The sequence below is a fragment of the Aquila chrysaetos genome, chromosome 21 (assembly GCF_900496995.4).
Source record: "Aquila chrysaetos chrysaetos chromosome 21, bAquChr1.4, whole genome shotgun sequence".
Taxonomy (NCBI): Eukaryota; Metazoa; Chordata; class Aves; order Accipitriformes; family Accipitridae; genus Aquila; species Aquila chrysaetos.
In genome coordinates this window covers 22588178-22604107 of record NC_044024.1, presented here as the reverse complement: position 1 = coordinate 22604107, position 15930 = coordinate 22588178, and the positions used below count along the sequence as shown (strand labels likewise).

General features: G+C 44.4%; 1 protein-coding gene and 1 long non-coding RNA gene across 14 annotated transcripts in view; one reads left to right on the top strand and one right to left on the bottom strand.

Moving 5' to 3' along the window:
• ARHGEF9 (Cdc42 guanine nucleotide exchange factor 9) overlaps positions 1 to 13890 on the top strand; it is a 239427-nt gene extending 225537 nt beyond the window's left edge. For 8 of the 11 annotated variants that reach the window (XM_029996468.2, XM_029996479.2, XM_029996474.2 and 5 more), the window contains one exon: positions 9948 to 13890. In XM_029996468.2, coding sequence (XP_029852328.2) covers positions 9948 to 10129 — 182 coding nt within the window. In that variant the 3' untranslated portion in view covers positions 10130 to 13890. Of the gene's footprint in view, positions 1 to 8525; positions 8588 to 9947 lie in introns of those variants that run through there. The other 3 variants (XM_029996469.2, XM_029996470.2, XM_029996471.2) reach the window with 3 other exon arrangements.
• LOC115333502 overlaps positions 1 to 15930 on the bottom strand; it is a 98597-nt gene that overhangs the window by 5233 nt on the left and 77434 nt on the right. For all 3 annotated transcript variants that reach the window (XR_003920819.1, XR_003920820.1, XR_003920818.1), the window contains exon 3: positions 15051 to 15179. This is a non-coding gene — a long non-coding RNA (uncharacterized LOC115333502). The remainder of the gene's footprint in view (positions 1 to 15050; positions 15180 to 15930) is intronic.

Below are 15930 nucleotides of genomic sequence, written 5' to 3'. Positions count from 1 at the left end.
TTGGCTATAGTCAGTTCCAGGCAGATTTGTCCCTGCTCTGTACAGACATTGGGGTGTTTTTTGCAAAAATTGAAGGAGCTCTTTGCTTTCTGCCTCACCTGTTTGTTGTCTACTGCCTTTGCTGGTCCAGTAGTGGTTTGCTAGGCCAACTGTAAACTCCTTGGTTTGCTGTGTCTCTCCATTGTCATTAGTCTTCTCCTCTCTACTAACTTCCTATGTTGTCTTCTGAGATGTTCTCTAAAAACTCTCCTGGCCAGATTTTCTAAGCTCAAAGTAGGCACACACCCAAAATTGGGCCCAAGGACGTGTATCTTACACAATGTACGTGTAGTTCAGGCAGTAGCGGACGCTATCACGAGCTCGGTTTTGCAGATTCACCCCTCACCACCAGCATGCTTGTCCCTCAGCACGGAAGCAACCACGGAGATTATGGCAAGTGGAAAATTAGAGAATCTGACTTGCATGATGGCCATGACAAAAACAGTTTAAATTATTGTTTGCTGTTCAGCTAATTATATTATTAATTAATTAAGGTGTTAATTAATTAATAATTGTACTGTTCAGTTATTAAGTGACAGTTCAAAGGTGCCTGAGCATGCCTACCAGTATTCCCACTTAAATCACTGGACTTGCATCCTGACAAATACAATATGCCTAACCATACTTATTTCTTACACAGCAATTGCTCTCTTGTTTTCTCTCTTTCTCTTTCTCTCTCTTTCTCTCTGAGATGAAAAAGGAGGGGCTATTATCTTAGACTTCTCTGACTATAAAATTAATCAGCTCCTAAAACACCAGTCAGCATTTCTTTTATGAAGAATGAGCTTATGCTATAACAATGGCAGTTCTTTTTATGAGATGAAGTCCTCGAGTCAGACAGAAATTCAGTCAGACCCCAAGCATCAAGTTAAGCGAAGCCTGGTTGTTTTACTTAAGACATGAAATCTGAAAAACAACAAATAGGGTCATTAAATTAGTAGCTCTGCTTCTGTTGTCCTACATTGCAGTAATCATAGCCCAGTCTCAGATTAATTAAATTAAGTACCGGCACTGAATGTTTTGCTGAAAACTCTTTAGTTTTCTTACTCTGTGGTTTGTCTTGTGCCCAAGACCCAAAGAGATGCGTGAGGCTGCCGGAGCAGGGAGCTGGTGGCATTGCTCAGAAGGGGGAGGTAGGAGAAAATTCCTGAGAGTTGGCTAACTAAAAGTGACTGATTTTTTGAATCTTGCCATGTGCATTTTACATATATTGCCAACAAATTTTTTGCCAAAGACCTTGGCAGGCACCTGGGGCTGTGTTGCTGAGGCTGAGGTGCAGCCGTCGAGGCTGGGAGCAGGCAGACAGGTGTGCCAGTGCCAGGAGGTTGCCTCCTGCAGGCACCGTGCGCTGCCTTTGCCCTCCCTGCGCAGCCTCCCACAGCACGACAGTAGAATTGGAAGGGGCTTTAAGTTGGTTCTGGAGCATCATTTGTATGTGGAAAGCAGTGAAGCCCTTTAGGAGTGGGAATAGTTCCACTGCATTCAAGTGAACTATTTATTCATTTAAATTTATGGACTTTGCAGGACAGGTCTCAGTGGCTACAACAGGGCTTGACGGCTCAACTCCGCGACCTGACATGTCGAGAGTCCCGCTCCCCGGTCACTGGATGCCTATTACAGACTTGTTTCTAGATTATCTCAGTTGTTCCCTCCACCTCTTAAATGGGAAACCATGGTAATTTCCCTGTCACAGAATACTTAAGGAAGAGAGAAAAGCCGTGAAGGAAGTGAAATGGAAAATGCAATCAACTTTGTTAGAGGTGAAGCAGAAAAACATTTTTCAAATAGTATAAACCACCGCTTATTTCGTGCGGTGTTGTACCACACCTCCCAGAAGTATTACTCTGGAGCTGGCTGGTGTGCATTTGAAAAGGAAGCATTTAAGCCACTGCTCGCTGCAGCAGACAAGGGAGAGACGCTGAGAGATCAGCTGATAGCAGGGGAAGAAACCTTAAAACTCAGCTTTTTAAACTAGTGGAAATTTTATCCAGGTTATTAAGAGAGAACACAACTCTCAGTGTTTTGAGAAGTTTTTGATCCCAAAATGAGGGTCCTCCGTGGGGTAGAAGTCAGCCCCCTCTGGAAGCACCCCCTTCCTAATGCTCACATCTGTGCAGAAATGCATGCACACATGCAGTGCTAGGCTTCCTTCCAAATCGATTTAATGATGCGCAAGGTCAGATTTCAGCAATATACTAGGATTTGCACTACTTATTGGATTGGGCAAAACGTAATGATATTAGACCAGGTGCCTTAAGACAGCATTAAACCAATTTTTGGCCTTCTTTAAGTCCATTAGACATAAAGTAAATGGGTAGTGTTGGCTCTGCACTTTACCAACAGATAGAGAAAAGGGCTGTTTGTTGTTGGTTTTTTTTTCTTTTTGCATTGATTGTTCAAGATTTTTCCTCTTGGTTACTGCCCTTTAGCTTCTTTCGATGTCAGTGTGGTAACTGGGAATAGAATTCAGTGTGGTGTCTCCTAGAAATAGTAAAGTAACAGAGAAATTTATTTGTCTTGACTTACAAAAACAACAAAAAACCCCACAGCCCTTTTTAAGCTACAGCCAATCAAGTGTGCAACTTTTCTGCAGGTACGTCCAGGTGCCACTGAGGACTTTCGCTGCCTGCACTGACACCGCAACATTAAGATAGCATCCAGTTGCACTTCCAAAATTGTGCTCGTTGTTGACTAAAGCAGTGGAAACAAGTCTAAAGTTCCCTTAAAAATGGATCCTTTGTGGATCTCCAGTCCATCCTTAACATAGACACAGGATTATCCAGGGTACTTTTTCCAAGTGTCTGAAAACAGAAGGCTCCTTTAGTGCCTCTATCCATCGAGGGCCTCTGTTCTGCTGGCCGCTTTTAATCTCCCCTCTAAAGATTAGTGTTTGCAGCTTTCGGAAACATTCAGTTACTTTTCTGATCCCCAGCTTTGTCCACATCTGTCCCCATGCAGGACAGCGTGTACATGTAAGGGATTTTTGCTTATGTTCCTAGAAGCTGTCAGTCAGGGGGATTAGAGGTTCCAGTGCTTGGGAAGGGGACCCCATTCTTAACGCACCCTTTCCCACTAATGTTTCCATTTTGGAAAATGAAATGTCTGTTCAAATTTAAAGAAGTGACCTTAGGGTTTCCCACCCCAGGAGAGCTCTTCAGACCCATGCTATGAGCCAGCTCCTTCGTGCCCTTCTCTCTGTCCTGTGTATTCTCCTCTGCACTGTGCCACAGCTTCACCAAAGCAGATGCCCTCTGCCCAGACAAGTCTTTAGCCTGGTGGTCTGGGACTTGCGGAAGGAGGGAAACCTGTATTCAATCACATCACACCCTGAGCTTAGAAGGATGCTGTCATTAAATCTGCCCCTAAATACTCAGCTAGGCAAACCCAGCAGGGGTTAAATCAACAGCTGGCATGAACTGCTTTGGCCTGCAGTAAAGCACCCTCTGAATCACTGAATTTTGCTGCTAATTTCTTCCTTTCTGATCACTGGAGCTCACGGCGAACTATGTCATAAAAACCCTGACCCAAACACCCAACAGCTTTTCTCTGACTTCTCACACTTCTGGACTTCAAGTTCTCCCCCAGCAAGTCTGCATAGCAAAACGAGATGACTGCAATGTTAGCATACTTGTGCTGGCTTCATCCAGCTGGCGCGGACAGGTCTTACCAGGTAACAGAGTCTGTAGGTACCTCCTGTCGTTCTCCTGAGTGTTTAAGCCTATTTTATTGCATCTTTGTTGCTAACAAGATTGACGTGGCCCTGACATGTTTCCCTATCCTACTCACACATGTAGGCACAGCCTCGGGGGGATTGAAGGAGACCGAGCAACACATAGACTAACCACTTTAAACAGAGGGGCATTTGCATTTTCAGATAATCAGGGTCACTTCCCTTTTTTCACAGAGCTTCCCCCAGTGTAGGTGAAAGAATGGAGCTAATCATGTTCTCGGTGGTATTTCCCCACAGATTCAGAGAAATCACAGAGCTTATCCCATTGCTTGTAAAATACAGACCCTACCCAAAACCTCCAAAATGCAGGTGTCGGGCAGTGCCCGTCTGCGGCTCGCCCAAGCACTTTGTGCTTTGGGTGCGCAAGCACTGGTCTCATTGATGATGGTGTGGATAGATGGCTTCTCACTCAAGGCCTTAGTAACCCAGCTGGAGTCAGTAGTATCATCTGAGATGCGGTCAGATATACAAGCTAAGGCAAATCATGAATAAATTCTTGGCTGGGAGACCTCTAAGGATGGTACCGGTGACTCGGCAATGGGCACGTGCTTCTGAGCAAATTCTCCAGGGGATTTTTGGGGTGAGATGTGAAATGGACCTCTTGGGTTTTCCACTGGCCCTCATGTGAAGAGCCAAGATGTTGACATCAGTGTCATACTGAGATTCCAACTGAAATAAGTTTGTCAGCCGAGATACTCCTGCACTTTCAGTTTGGTGAGGTATTTTAGGTAAGCGGCAGTGTTGCTACCCAGAAGAGGCTGCATTTCAGGGCAGTGATGGATGAACTGATCTCTTCCTACCCATGAAACCGACGGAGTGGTCTTTGCTATCTGTGTACAGAATGCTGGAGGAGAGGGGGGCTATATAAATACAAGATGGGATAAATTAGTTTTCACCTGGCTTTGATAAAGCCCTAGTATCATTTATTCCATCTAGCTTTTGCTTATCACATGAGGAGTCGTTATCTTAATGTCTAGTCTAATGACATCAGGTTGCAGTAACAGACTTGATAAATAGACTCAGGAAGGTCAAGTTCCCTCAGTATTTGTAGATAGTGTGGCTGGCTGTGGAATAGTCAGGACAGAAGATGACTGTTTTCTTCTGTTGCATTTCTCAAGCTGCAGTTAGCTCTTTTCCTGCCCTCTTCCTCCAAAACAGAGAAGTTAGGCTAGTGGTTAGAAAAGGGAGCTAAGGCATGTTCTCCTCACCGGTACCATCCCTGGTAATACCTACCTCTGCCAGGCCATCGAGTAAAATCCCCGGCTGCGTAAAGAGCCATGGCTAATGGACCACTTAAATTCCTCTTGAGTTGGGCGAGTATGACAAAATTGGAGTCGGGTACTTTAGCATGGAAGTGTAAATCAGTGAAGTCCGCAGCTGCCCAGGACTGCCTTCGGAGGCAGACGTTTCCTGTTCACAGCTGCCATCCACACCTCTTGCCGTAAAAACTAGGTCTGCAGTCAGGGAGCAGAACTAATACCAGACACAGCATAGTTTGCCAACTCTAAACGAAAGAGCAACCAAGGGAATAGTGGTGAAGTGCTTTGAGATCCTCTGTTGAAATGTGCTGAAGAAAGGCAAAGCGCTGTACCTGTTCAGCCATTACTGCTTCTTATTTCTTTAACTTAAACTTGTTGCTATTGCAGGAGTAATTAACCGTACAACAATTAGCATTCTTGAGGTATGTTCCCAGCTACCCCACATTGTGTATGGGTTACAATATTCAGAAGGAAACTGAATTTATGGGATTTTTGAGCATGGCTCCTGAAGGATGCAAGTTGGCTCAGCTGCTATTGAGATCACAGGTAGATGAAAGGCTCCTTAGCGCAGAGCACTGCTTCTTCTCCTACCAGCAGCCTCCACTCAGCCAGTAGAGAAAGCAGGTGTTGATATTTTATTGTCTCCCACTCAACTCTGGCTAATGAACAGCATGGTATCTAGACAGCTAGGTAGAAGAAAAGCCTATGAAATAGCTCCTGGTCAAAGTAAAAGCTAAAATCTTAGATGTTGAGGATGGAATAAACAGCTTGTAAGGCAAGTTTCCATGGTTATATATAGGCAACTCTCAGTGTATTCTGTGTATGTTTTGTATTAACTCTGGAAAGGTGCAGTGTTAATGTAGCTGTCCTGCTATATTACAACTGGGTCTGTCTGCACGTGTCCATGTGGATTGCTTGTGAGTTAATAGCATGCTCCTAAATCTTCAAGTGCTACCGAAGTTGTGTTATAACCTCAAATAGAAGAGAGGCTTTGAAAAAAAGAACGATAAGGGAAAAAAGAGACAGTTTTAAATCTTTGTGTTTTCTTCTGAGCTGAGAAATCCAAAAGATTCCAAGTGACGTTGCCCAGTACTAAAAAAAGACATGATTTCAACCCACAGCGCAGCATCTCTCTTTACCAGTTTTGTCTAGCCAAATTATAAACCCCGGAGTTTTCTTTTTCTCATTCTGAACAGATTTCCACAACCCCCACCCTGCCGAACGATCTTGCTATGCAGCTGCAGCCTTTATATTCTGCTACAGTGCAGAATTATGCATGAACCAGCAGAAGGAGCTCCAAGTCTGGTCATTGGTGCATAGCTGCTTTCTTACGCCTTGGAAAGGCAGCGCAGCAGCTGTGTCTAGAAATCATTACGTACCTATCGATTCTTTCCCTTTGCGCTATGAATGCTGTTCGCCAAGCAGCCCAAAATTGCATTGGAAAAGAGCTTTGCTCATTTCTTTCTGTTGAATTGCAGTGGAGTTATGGCTTTGCATATAAAAAAAAAATTCCCTCGAGACAATTCTGCACAACAGCCCCGAGTTCTGGTAAGGGAGCAAACCTCTTCAGTGCAGAATAGAAAAAAACCAACCTGTCATACTTTTTCCCAAAATTGCTCTTTCTCAGGATTTGAAGATGTGCAGATTAGGTGAATCTCCCTCCCCGCCCCCAATTCCTGTGTTCCACCTTGTCAAGAACATGGGTATGTTCAAAAAACAAAAAAAGCCATTCTTGGGGCACCTCAAGCTATTGCAAAGTGCTGTATCACAGTTTCACAAGAAAATGTATTCTTATGGAATTATCAGCCTGACTTGCCAGAGCACAAATATTTTTATTTGCATGCCCACAAACACACAGTAATTATGCATGCCATTGAGATCTGCAGTTTTGATCATTTAGGCCATGGAGGCCATTTGATAAATCTGATAAATATGCAAACCTTCGGCTGCTTATTCAAGTAGAACCAGCCAGGAGCTTTTGACGTTCATCCAGCTTAGATGTTAATGCCCATAGCCTAGATCCTCAAGCAGGGCCATGCGTACAACTTTGAGAATATGGGTCTAAGCTTCTTTACTGAGGGAAGTGGCAGTGTGTGCATGGGTATGTTTCAAGCAAGGATAGACATTTTTCAGGAGTTTGGGCCAAAAAAGGCTATTTTGGGAGAGAACTGAATGGGGTTTGCTAGTGATCTGGCCAGGGGAGTCTGCCTTTTTCTCTTTTGGAGAAGACAGACTATGGATTACATTCTTTGCAGTGTAACTCCATCAATGTCAGTGGACTTCAGCCAGACTGTCTTTTCTCTACTTCTTCAGCCTTCCAAGTGGATAACAATTTGCTGATGCAGGAGATTTCTTAGCATTTCTGTATCATGATTAAAATACATTAGTTTACCCTTCACAAATTGGTTTAGAGACAATAAAGACCTCAGCCCAGCTCAGCATGGCGGACCAGATGCATCATAAGGCTGACTGCTACTGTGCAGCCACAGGATGCAAAAGACATTGGGCCATGTCATTAAAGCAATGTGGTTTTAAGGTCTTCCAAAGCTAGAAACAATTGCTGTATGTCCCTTAGTAGGAGCTTTAGATTCACGGCTCTTTTGTGTTGTAGAACGTTAGTAATCTTGGTGGCACAAGGACTATTTGCCGTTGAAGTAATTCCTGGTCCTTTGGGTCAGTCAAAGATCCAAACCACGTACCAGACAGAAGAAGATCTATTTCCCAACGCTAGCCACGTAAGGTACCTGTACCAGATCGTAACCTTCCCACAGATCCTAAAATTCCTCACCAGTGTCTGCTGGGAGAAGTGGCCAAGGCACTAAAGGCTGGTCGCCTCCAAGAGAATGTCTACACTCTTGTATGGGTTCAGGGCTAGAGTTTGCCCTCCAGAGCAGACTCTGCAGCTGGTTATACTGTCCAGGTTGTTCTTTTCAAATAAGTTTGAAATATTAACTATGATGAATTTGTTAAAGGTTAAGAAGTATGAATCACGGAGCGGTTTTTGTCCACCGTAAGGAAAGATGTTGGTTACTCCCTACGGTGGACAGAGAGCTGCATGATTTGATGGTATTTGCTGTAAAGAAGGAGAAATCAGTTAGACATAGTCAAGATGATATCTCCATTTGGTTTGAACCTTTTGAGGATTTTAACAACCCTTGATTGGTAAATTCTATAGCAAGGGGAAGCGAATTAATTCTCTTTTCTAAAGCCATACTAAAGCCTTAGCTTTGTATCTAAAAGAGGTCCTGAATTATAATGCGGCAACATATAAAAGTTGTCTGATGAGCTCCGTGAGTGCACTTTGCAAGGCTTTTTCCTTTGTCTGTAAGTACCCGACTGTGTACAGCCTTCCTGTGCCCCGGCCGGCCAGCGCTGGTCCCACAAAGCATGTGTTTGTGTGTGGGTAGGAACCGCTAACTGAATGCAAAGAGTCGCATTTCTTTTACACACGTTGCTGTGGTACCTGGGTGCTAATCACCGTATTTTGCCTTCTCTAGCACCTTCCCAGCCGAGGATCTCAAAGTGTTTTACAAACATTAATTAATTTAGCTTCACAACCCTCCTGTGAGGTAGGTGGGTGATGCCATCCCGCTTTCCAGATGAGGACACTGATCTACTTGGGTAGAGTCGCCTCGCTCCTGCGATTAAAACCAGGGGAGGCAATGGCCTCGAGATGGCCCTTGCGAAGCCTGCCACCCGTCATGCAGCCGGGGCTGCCCTCCCCGCAGAAGGAAGAGCAGTTCTGCATGCAGCAGAGGGGATCCAGAGCTGGCCAGAGCTTACAGCAACCTGCTTCAGAGCCCTGCTCCTCTCTCCTTCCTGCCCTTCTCTGGAGTTGTGGTTTCCAGCCGATCACGCTACCCTGAGGCTGAAGGAGGGATTATCCCTCGTCAGTGGTGTTGTGGGGAAGGAAATACAGAAGTAGCTATATTACTCTTCCCTGTAGTCTACGCTTCGGTGGTTGGTGACTTGCCTCCCTTCTGTTCCACCTCCATTCACCCAGAGCTGCCCTTTCTACACCGTCCTTTACAACAGGTTGCGTAGGTCCCAGCTTGCTGAAGCTCCCCCTTTCCCTGGGAAAGCTGTAAGGCCAGCATCTCTCACCCCATTCCTGCACAGGAGCTGTGACTCACGTATGTGGGAATTATGCGTCTAGAACCTGAAAGCGTAGCCTTGCCAGTTCCACCTATTGCTACCAGTTTGGATTGAGCAGAATCAGCCTTTCCTGCGTTGTGTGCAGCCGTTTTTGGCTGAAACCAGACTGGTAGATTTAAAACGAACCCTATGGAAAAGTCCTACAAACTTTCCTAAAGAAAATAATGAGTTGCCCTTTGTATAGGCAGAATAGCGCTGAAGCAGCGCGGGTCCCTGCAGCGTAGCGCTTCCTCCAAAGCAGCTCTGCTCCATTCTGGCGCAGGAACCGGTGACAAGTGGTCCTCGGGGTCACGCTGCTCGGGGCTGGTCACCGGGGCATGTTGGGGCAAAACCGCTTTCCGAGCGTAGCTGGGAGGGAGGGTGAAAACGAGCTTGGCAACAGCAAGCGTTAAATTCGTGAGTGGGTTGAATGATGCGGTTGTCTGCCTGCGTCTGACCAGATTGATACTGCATATGGCCTGGCCGTGCTTGTGCCTCGTTAGGTCACGCAGGACTTTTCCATGAGGGCAGGCAAAACTCTGCCAGTACCAAAGTAATGGATCTTTTCCAAATCTTCAACTCGTGGTCTAGTGTAGGTAGACTCTGAGCTGAAAGTTTAGGCAGCTGCTGCGTTCCTCCATAGATTTGCCACCTCTAGCACGTCTCCCTGTTCTTTGGGACCCTGGTTATTAAGTGATAAGAAGCGATAGCATGACGAAGAAAGACTATTGACCCAATTGCACTTTGACTGATCTGTTTCTTTTTCCCCCCAATCATCGATGCAGGTGTGAGCTACTCCAAGTCGGTTCCTCCAGCCTACCCACCACCCCAGGATCCATTAAATCAGGGACAATACATGGTGACAGATGGCATATCCCAGTCCCAGGTCTTCGAGTTCACCGAACCCAGACGCAGCCAGGCACCATTCTGGCAAAACTTCAGCAGGTTAACACCATTCAAAAAATAATACCTAGAGAGATGGAGAATTTTAACTTAAAAGAACTAAAATTTAAAAATAAAAATAAATAAAATTATATTTATAGATGGACCTTTTTTCGGAGAAGCACTGTTGCAACTAAATATATATACATATATATATATACACACAAACATTTTAAAAATAATAATATATATACATATATGTATATATATAGAAGGACCAAAAACTTTTTTTGTTGTTTTTGGGAAGCAATCTGCTACTAGATACTAGGAAGCACCAATGATTTCTAACCATGTGACCTATTTTATTTTATTCCATTGGTCGGACATCTTTTTTTTCCTTTTCTTCTTCATTTTCATTCAAGTCATCATTGGCATCCCAGAATGCTTTCTCGCTTGTGTGAATTCGTCATCGAAGTTCCTCATGGACTACATTGGTGTATATTTTATTTGATTTTATTTATGGGGGGGGTTGTTTGTTTTTTGGAGTGCCGGGAGATCTCTGCTCCCTCTCCCTCCATCTCCGTCCCTTCCTTGGCTGTCCCCGGAGTTACCATTTCAACGAAGAGCATCGACCCTTTCCCCGTCCCCGTCCTGCATTCTCTGGTCTGACTCGTGCCTGTCTGGATGTGCTCCCTTGTGCACCATGCTCTGCTGCGCAGTATTTCTCTGGCTTTAACTGTTTTGTTGTGGGCAGGTAAAAACAAGCAGAAGGGGTATCAGCTCTTTAGGAAGTGAGAGATGGGTTTTCCTCAGTTAATTTTTTGCAGTTTTTTAAGCACTGTCTTTTTCTCAATTCAGTGTGATTTGTTCACACTCGGAGTAAGACTGAGAAAAGAATATCAGGGGCTTTGATTTCTTTTGCATTTAGTTTTATTTCTGTGGGATTATCTTTGATTTATTTTCTTTTTAAGCTGAGACACGACTCTGAAAAGCCCACTCCTATCTTTGTTTTCCATGCAAAGATAAAAGCTTAAAAACTGACGGCTTCATGCCCTCCATTCCAGCTAGAGGAAAATTGGCTATTAGGCTCCAACAAATGGCCAGTTTTCCTTCTTCAGGAACTAAGGTCCCATCCTGTTGGCCACACTCACGCCTGCACAGTACTGCGTTAATGAACCACTAATTGCCATTTACAGGAGCAATGATCCCAAAAGTGAGGACCATGACTACACTCACTGCCTGCTCTATTGCATACCAGATCCCCAGCCTCGCTTGGGACTGACCTCCCAAGCAGAACGTGAGCTGCCGGTAGTGACCCCTTAGCGGAAGGATCATTGCCTAAGTAATTGGAAGTATTTACCTGATATGTAATGCACCCGAGCTGCAGAGGAGTTGAGAACTGCCTTTCAGGAAAGATAGGGATGTGACCCTGAGAAGTTTAGCCGTATGACCGTGATTGCGTGACCTAATCTAAATCGGTGATCAGTTCAATCTAAACGGCATCAATGGTTGGGCAGAGGTGTATCAGTGTCAGTGGGCTCTGGAGTGATTAGCTAAGCTCTCCAGGTCTCTTTCTCTCTCTTTTTCTCCCTCTGGAGATTCATAGCTCTATTTTCAAAGACACTTCCTACAATTTCAGCCTTAAGTACGTTTGTTTGCAAGCGCGAAAGCTTATGTTTAAGCTTGTAAAACAAATCATTGTGCACTAGGATGATTTTTTTTTTCCTAGGGCAAATGAGACTGTTTAACCAGTTTTAGAAGATGAACTTAAAAACTTCGCAGAGCTATTCTGCAAGCTCCTTTGAAAATGTGGGATGAAGTGATTGATCACGGTATTTATCATTTTCTTTTGAATCTGATACACCACAGAAGCACCCCAGGCCAACATGTTTTTTTCTCCCCTAGGAAATACAAGTGAATGGGAAGAGCAGAGAGTGTGATTTCATTATTTTGATGGAGCCTGTTTTATTTCAGGGCATATTGCAAGGCAGTGGCTATATTTTTTACTGAAGTACAAAAATAATGTCAGCACTTTTTAGTAATCTAGAAATGATCAATAAACAGCAAAGCCGGATGAGTGTTTTGGAGAGGAAGAGTGGCCCCTCTGTGATAAGCAGCTGCGAAACACCGGGAATCCCAAATAGGAAGCAACCCAATTTTATATCAGAAATTATTTTTATGCTCTTTTGTATCTTTGCATTTTTATGGTCAGATTTTAATATTAAATATGTAGCAAATATTATTTTGTTTCTTTAACAGAATGGGTATTTAAAGAAGTGAATGAGATGGGTTCTCAGAAGTTAACTGAAATGTTTTACTATTTCTGAATGGCTGGAGAGATGCAGAGAGAGAGAGAGAGAGAAAGAGAGAGATTACGGACTGTTGTCAACATGATGAAAATTTCACTTATTCCTTTGCCTTTTTAATTGCTTAGGGGAAAAAAGTAACAAGCACATTAGTTAAGCCTGTTCATTTACTGTTTTGTGCCTCAGAGAGTGAGAATGAGACATCCATAATTTTTATGAGAAGATGCTTCCTAAATATTCAGCACTAGGAAAAAAGAAACACCACCGCCACACCATTATTTGCATCATAAATCAAGACTCGCTTGATCTGACAAGGCCACTTGTTGGACTCGCAGCTTCTTTCTTAAACGGAAAGCCAAAACAAACTAGCATTGCTCGTGCTTGCCGAAGCCAGGCGGCAGGCAAAGCAGATGCAGGCGTTTGTTCCAGAGGGAAGAGGGGCTGGCTCTCAGGCAATGGCATTCAAGAAAGCTCTTCCCCTCCATAAATTGCCAAGGTGCTGCACGAGATGGAGCATTATCACAAAGAAGAACCAGCACTGGGTCCCACTTTCACTACCTACTGTGGCTTTCCCAATAGGGAGCAGGGTTGGGCTGCCTCATGTGTCTGAACGCGCTGGAAGCAGCGTAGATGCAATCAGACTGGGGTGATTTTGACCGAGCATCTGATACAGACTTTCATTTCAATGCCAGACAGGAGGAACCCACTTACCATTCCATATGCAGAAACAAGAGAGTTGTAACAAACTTACATGTTTACGGTATTTCTCTGTCTGAATCTATATATATATATAAAAAAATAAAAATACCCTCTTCCCTAGGTAAATGACATGCATTACCCCTTGACCTAGACACTAGAACAGAGGATCTAAATTCAAGACTTTCGCCTCCCCACCCTCTCCAAAAAGATCAAACAAGAACCAACCTAGGTGCATCTAACAGTTGTAAATAGAAAATAATACATAGAGAAATATATTTGAAATTTGTTTCAGTTTCTGGATGGTCACTGGCCATCCGTTGCAATGTTATTGATAGTACACTGTGGTGCTTTGGGTTTCTGGTTTTGTTCTCTTTATGCTCTGTCATCTTTTCATTGCAGCTACATTTCAGGGAACATGTATATTTAGTAGCTATTGTAAGTTCTGCATGGCATCACCAAGCTTATTTTTCCTTAAGAAGAAAAGAAGAGTCTGTAGGAGTTTAAAGGCACTATGACGACAGGGACTTGTAGCAGAGAATTTAAAAAAAAAAAAAAAAGGTTTTTAAAATTCTAGTTTGAAGCCAAATACTGATATTTTAGTGCTTTTGGGGTTTTAACAGTAAGAGCAAAAAAAAAAAAAAAAAAAAAAAAAGGATTTTGGTAACCCAGCTGATCCGCACTTGCCAGTTTTATTATTTTGTTTATATTGGACTGTTTGACCCTGTCAAACAAGTGTCAAAGTTGTGTGTATAAAACAAAAAAAGTGTTTAAAAAAGTGTTGTAAAGACACTGAGCCTTATGAAAATATTTATGGAATTAAATAAAAAGAAGTGAAAAGGCATCTGAAGGCATTTTAAATCATTTTCCTCAGAGCGGTCTCACTCTTTTTCCCAAAGGCTGAGCACAAATCGCTGGGGTGGGGCTCCAGCTTGTCAGCAACACAGACACTAAGACATTCCTATGTAACCAAAAAATAGGTTTGTTCTGGAAATATCCCACCTCCCCCTTGCTTTGTGTCCTCCATCTGAACTGAGTGACATGATTAATGAGTAACTGGAGGTTCAACGCTGACAAAATACCACCTTGCAAGTGCTGGCTGGGGTTGCTCTAAGTGGAGCTCGGATCAAGTCTTCTGCGAAACATGGTTTTAAAATGCTTTCTGTTACTGAACTTTGCTCAGCTCCAACCCAAACTTGAAGACAACCGAACTCTCCAAACAGACATCTAATCACAAATACGTTGTGAGCAACGTAAGGAGCATTTCAGAGCATGTGGAAGTAGAGCAGGGGGTGGGTTTTCGAGGGGAGGGAGCCTGGCCACGTGCTGCTCCGCTGCAGAGGGCTGAACCCGAGGAGAGGAGCAGGTTCCTGCCCCGGTTTTCCCTTGGCGTGGAGGGAGCAAGTGCCCACAGACAGAAGGAACCCTGAAAGGCAAAGCGCTCTCTCCAGAAACCCAGCGGCATTTCGCAGGTAAGACAGTTGAGTCATGTATTTCGAGATAGCCCAAAAAATACAGTTACAACCAGGAGAACTGGGGTTACCGCACCATGGCATCTAGACCCGGCAGCGGTCGGGAGCAATGCCTGTTGTCACGTGGAGAAACACAGAGGCACACGTACCAAGTTGCCATAAATAATTGCAGCCAAAGAGGTGCGTTTTCAGTAATGACACTGACTTTCTGCTCTTTCCTGTCTGTCCTGCGGGTGCCTGTCTGGGTGAGTGACAGCCAGTTTGCTGGCACCCGGACTGACCCTATCTTCAGCCCACACATATTAGGAAACCAGTCAGACAAGGCAATAAAAAAATGCAAAATTGAAGCAGCTCTGCTGTGGTAGAAAGAGAGGGAGACAGGACAGAGGCAAAGCTGCGGGCACGAAGGCTTCTCCAGGGCCAGAGTTTGAGCAGATTCAGGAGCAGGCTCACCCAGCCCTCAAACATCACAGCTTCACATTTGCCTACTGCTTCAGCAATACCCCAAGCCAAGCTTTTTTCTCTTGCTTACTTTATTGCTTGCAATGAAGAGGACGTTGGTGCCGTGCCAGGGTTCACCTGTCCAAATGATCCTGTTTCTCTGGTAGCGCGTAATTGAAGTCGCTTGGGAGGATTGGCAGAGCACTGTTTCCAAAGCATGCTGTTGGGGAGAGCAGACGCAAAATGCAGTTACATATAAAACCTCCCATTAAAGAATACCTCTCCTATCCACACTGCCATCTTTGCAGGCCAAAAAAGTTGTTTGCCAGAATTTCACGCACTCCCCTCCAAGTTTGCAAATGTGAGCTGTGGGGAAGAAGGGGGGGGGGGTTGGTCAGGGAGAGCACGAGCTATACGCATTGCCCAAGATGTGTAACATACCAAAAAAAAGCCCTGACAAAGAGGGAATGGGGAAGAAACCCGATCACCCAGCATGTGTGTTGGGAGCAAGAGCACCACCACAGCTTACTCAGAAGCAATAAATAACCTCCATGCCCCTGCAACGCGCTCCCACTCCAGCTTGCTTTCCTGGTGGTGGGCAGAGAGAAGAGCATTCCGTGGCCGGGAATGCCGCTGCAGCCTGTAGTTGATAGCTAGCTTACGTATGTCATTTAGTGACAGTATTCATTTGTTTTTAGCTTTCTCCAGCCACTCAGCATTCAGCCAGCTACTATGGAGCTGTGGTTGCATAAAACAAAAACAAAAACCAAAGAAACCCAGTTAAAAATTCATTTGTCTTGCGGGGTGCTAGGTACATTAGGCTGTATTTCTGGGTAGCAGACCAAACCGACCCTCGGAGGCGGCAGCAGGGGCACACCAGGACAGATGTGACCAGCTGATCTCTGAGACCTTGATGCAGAAATTCACGGAAATGCATGCTTAAAAGTCCACCATTTTGCACCAAAGCTTTT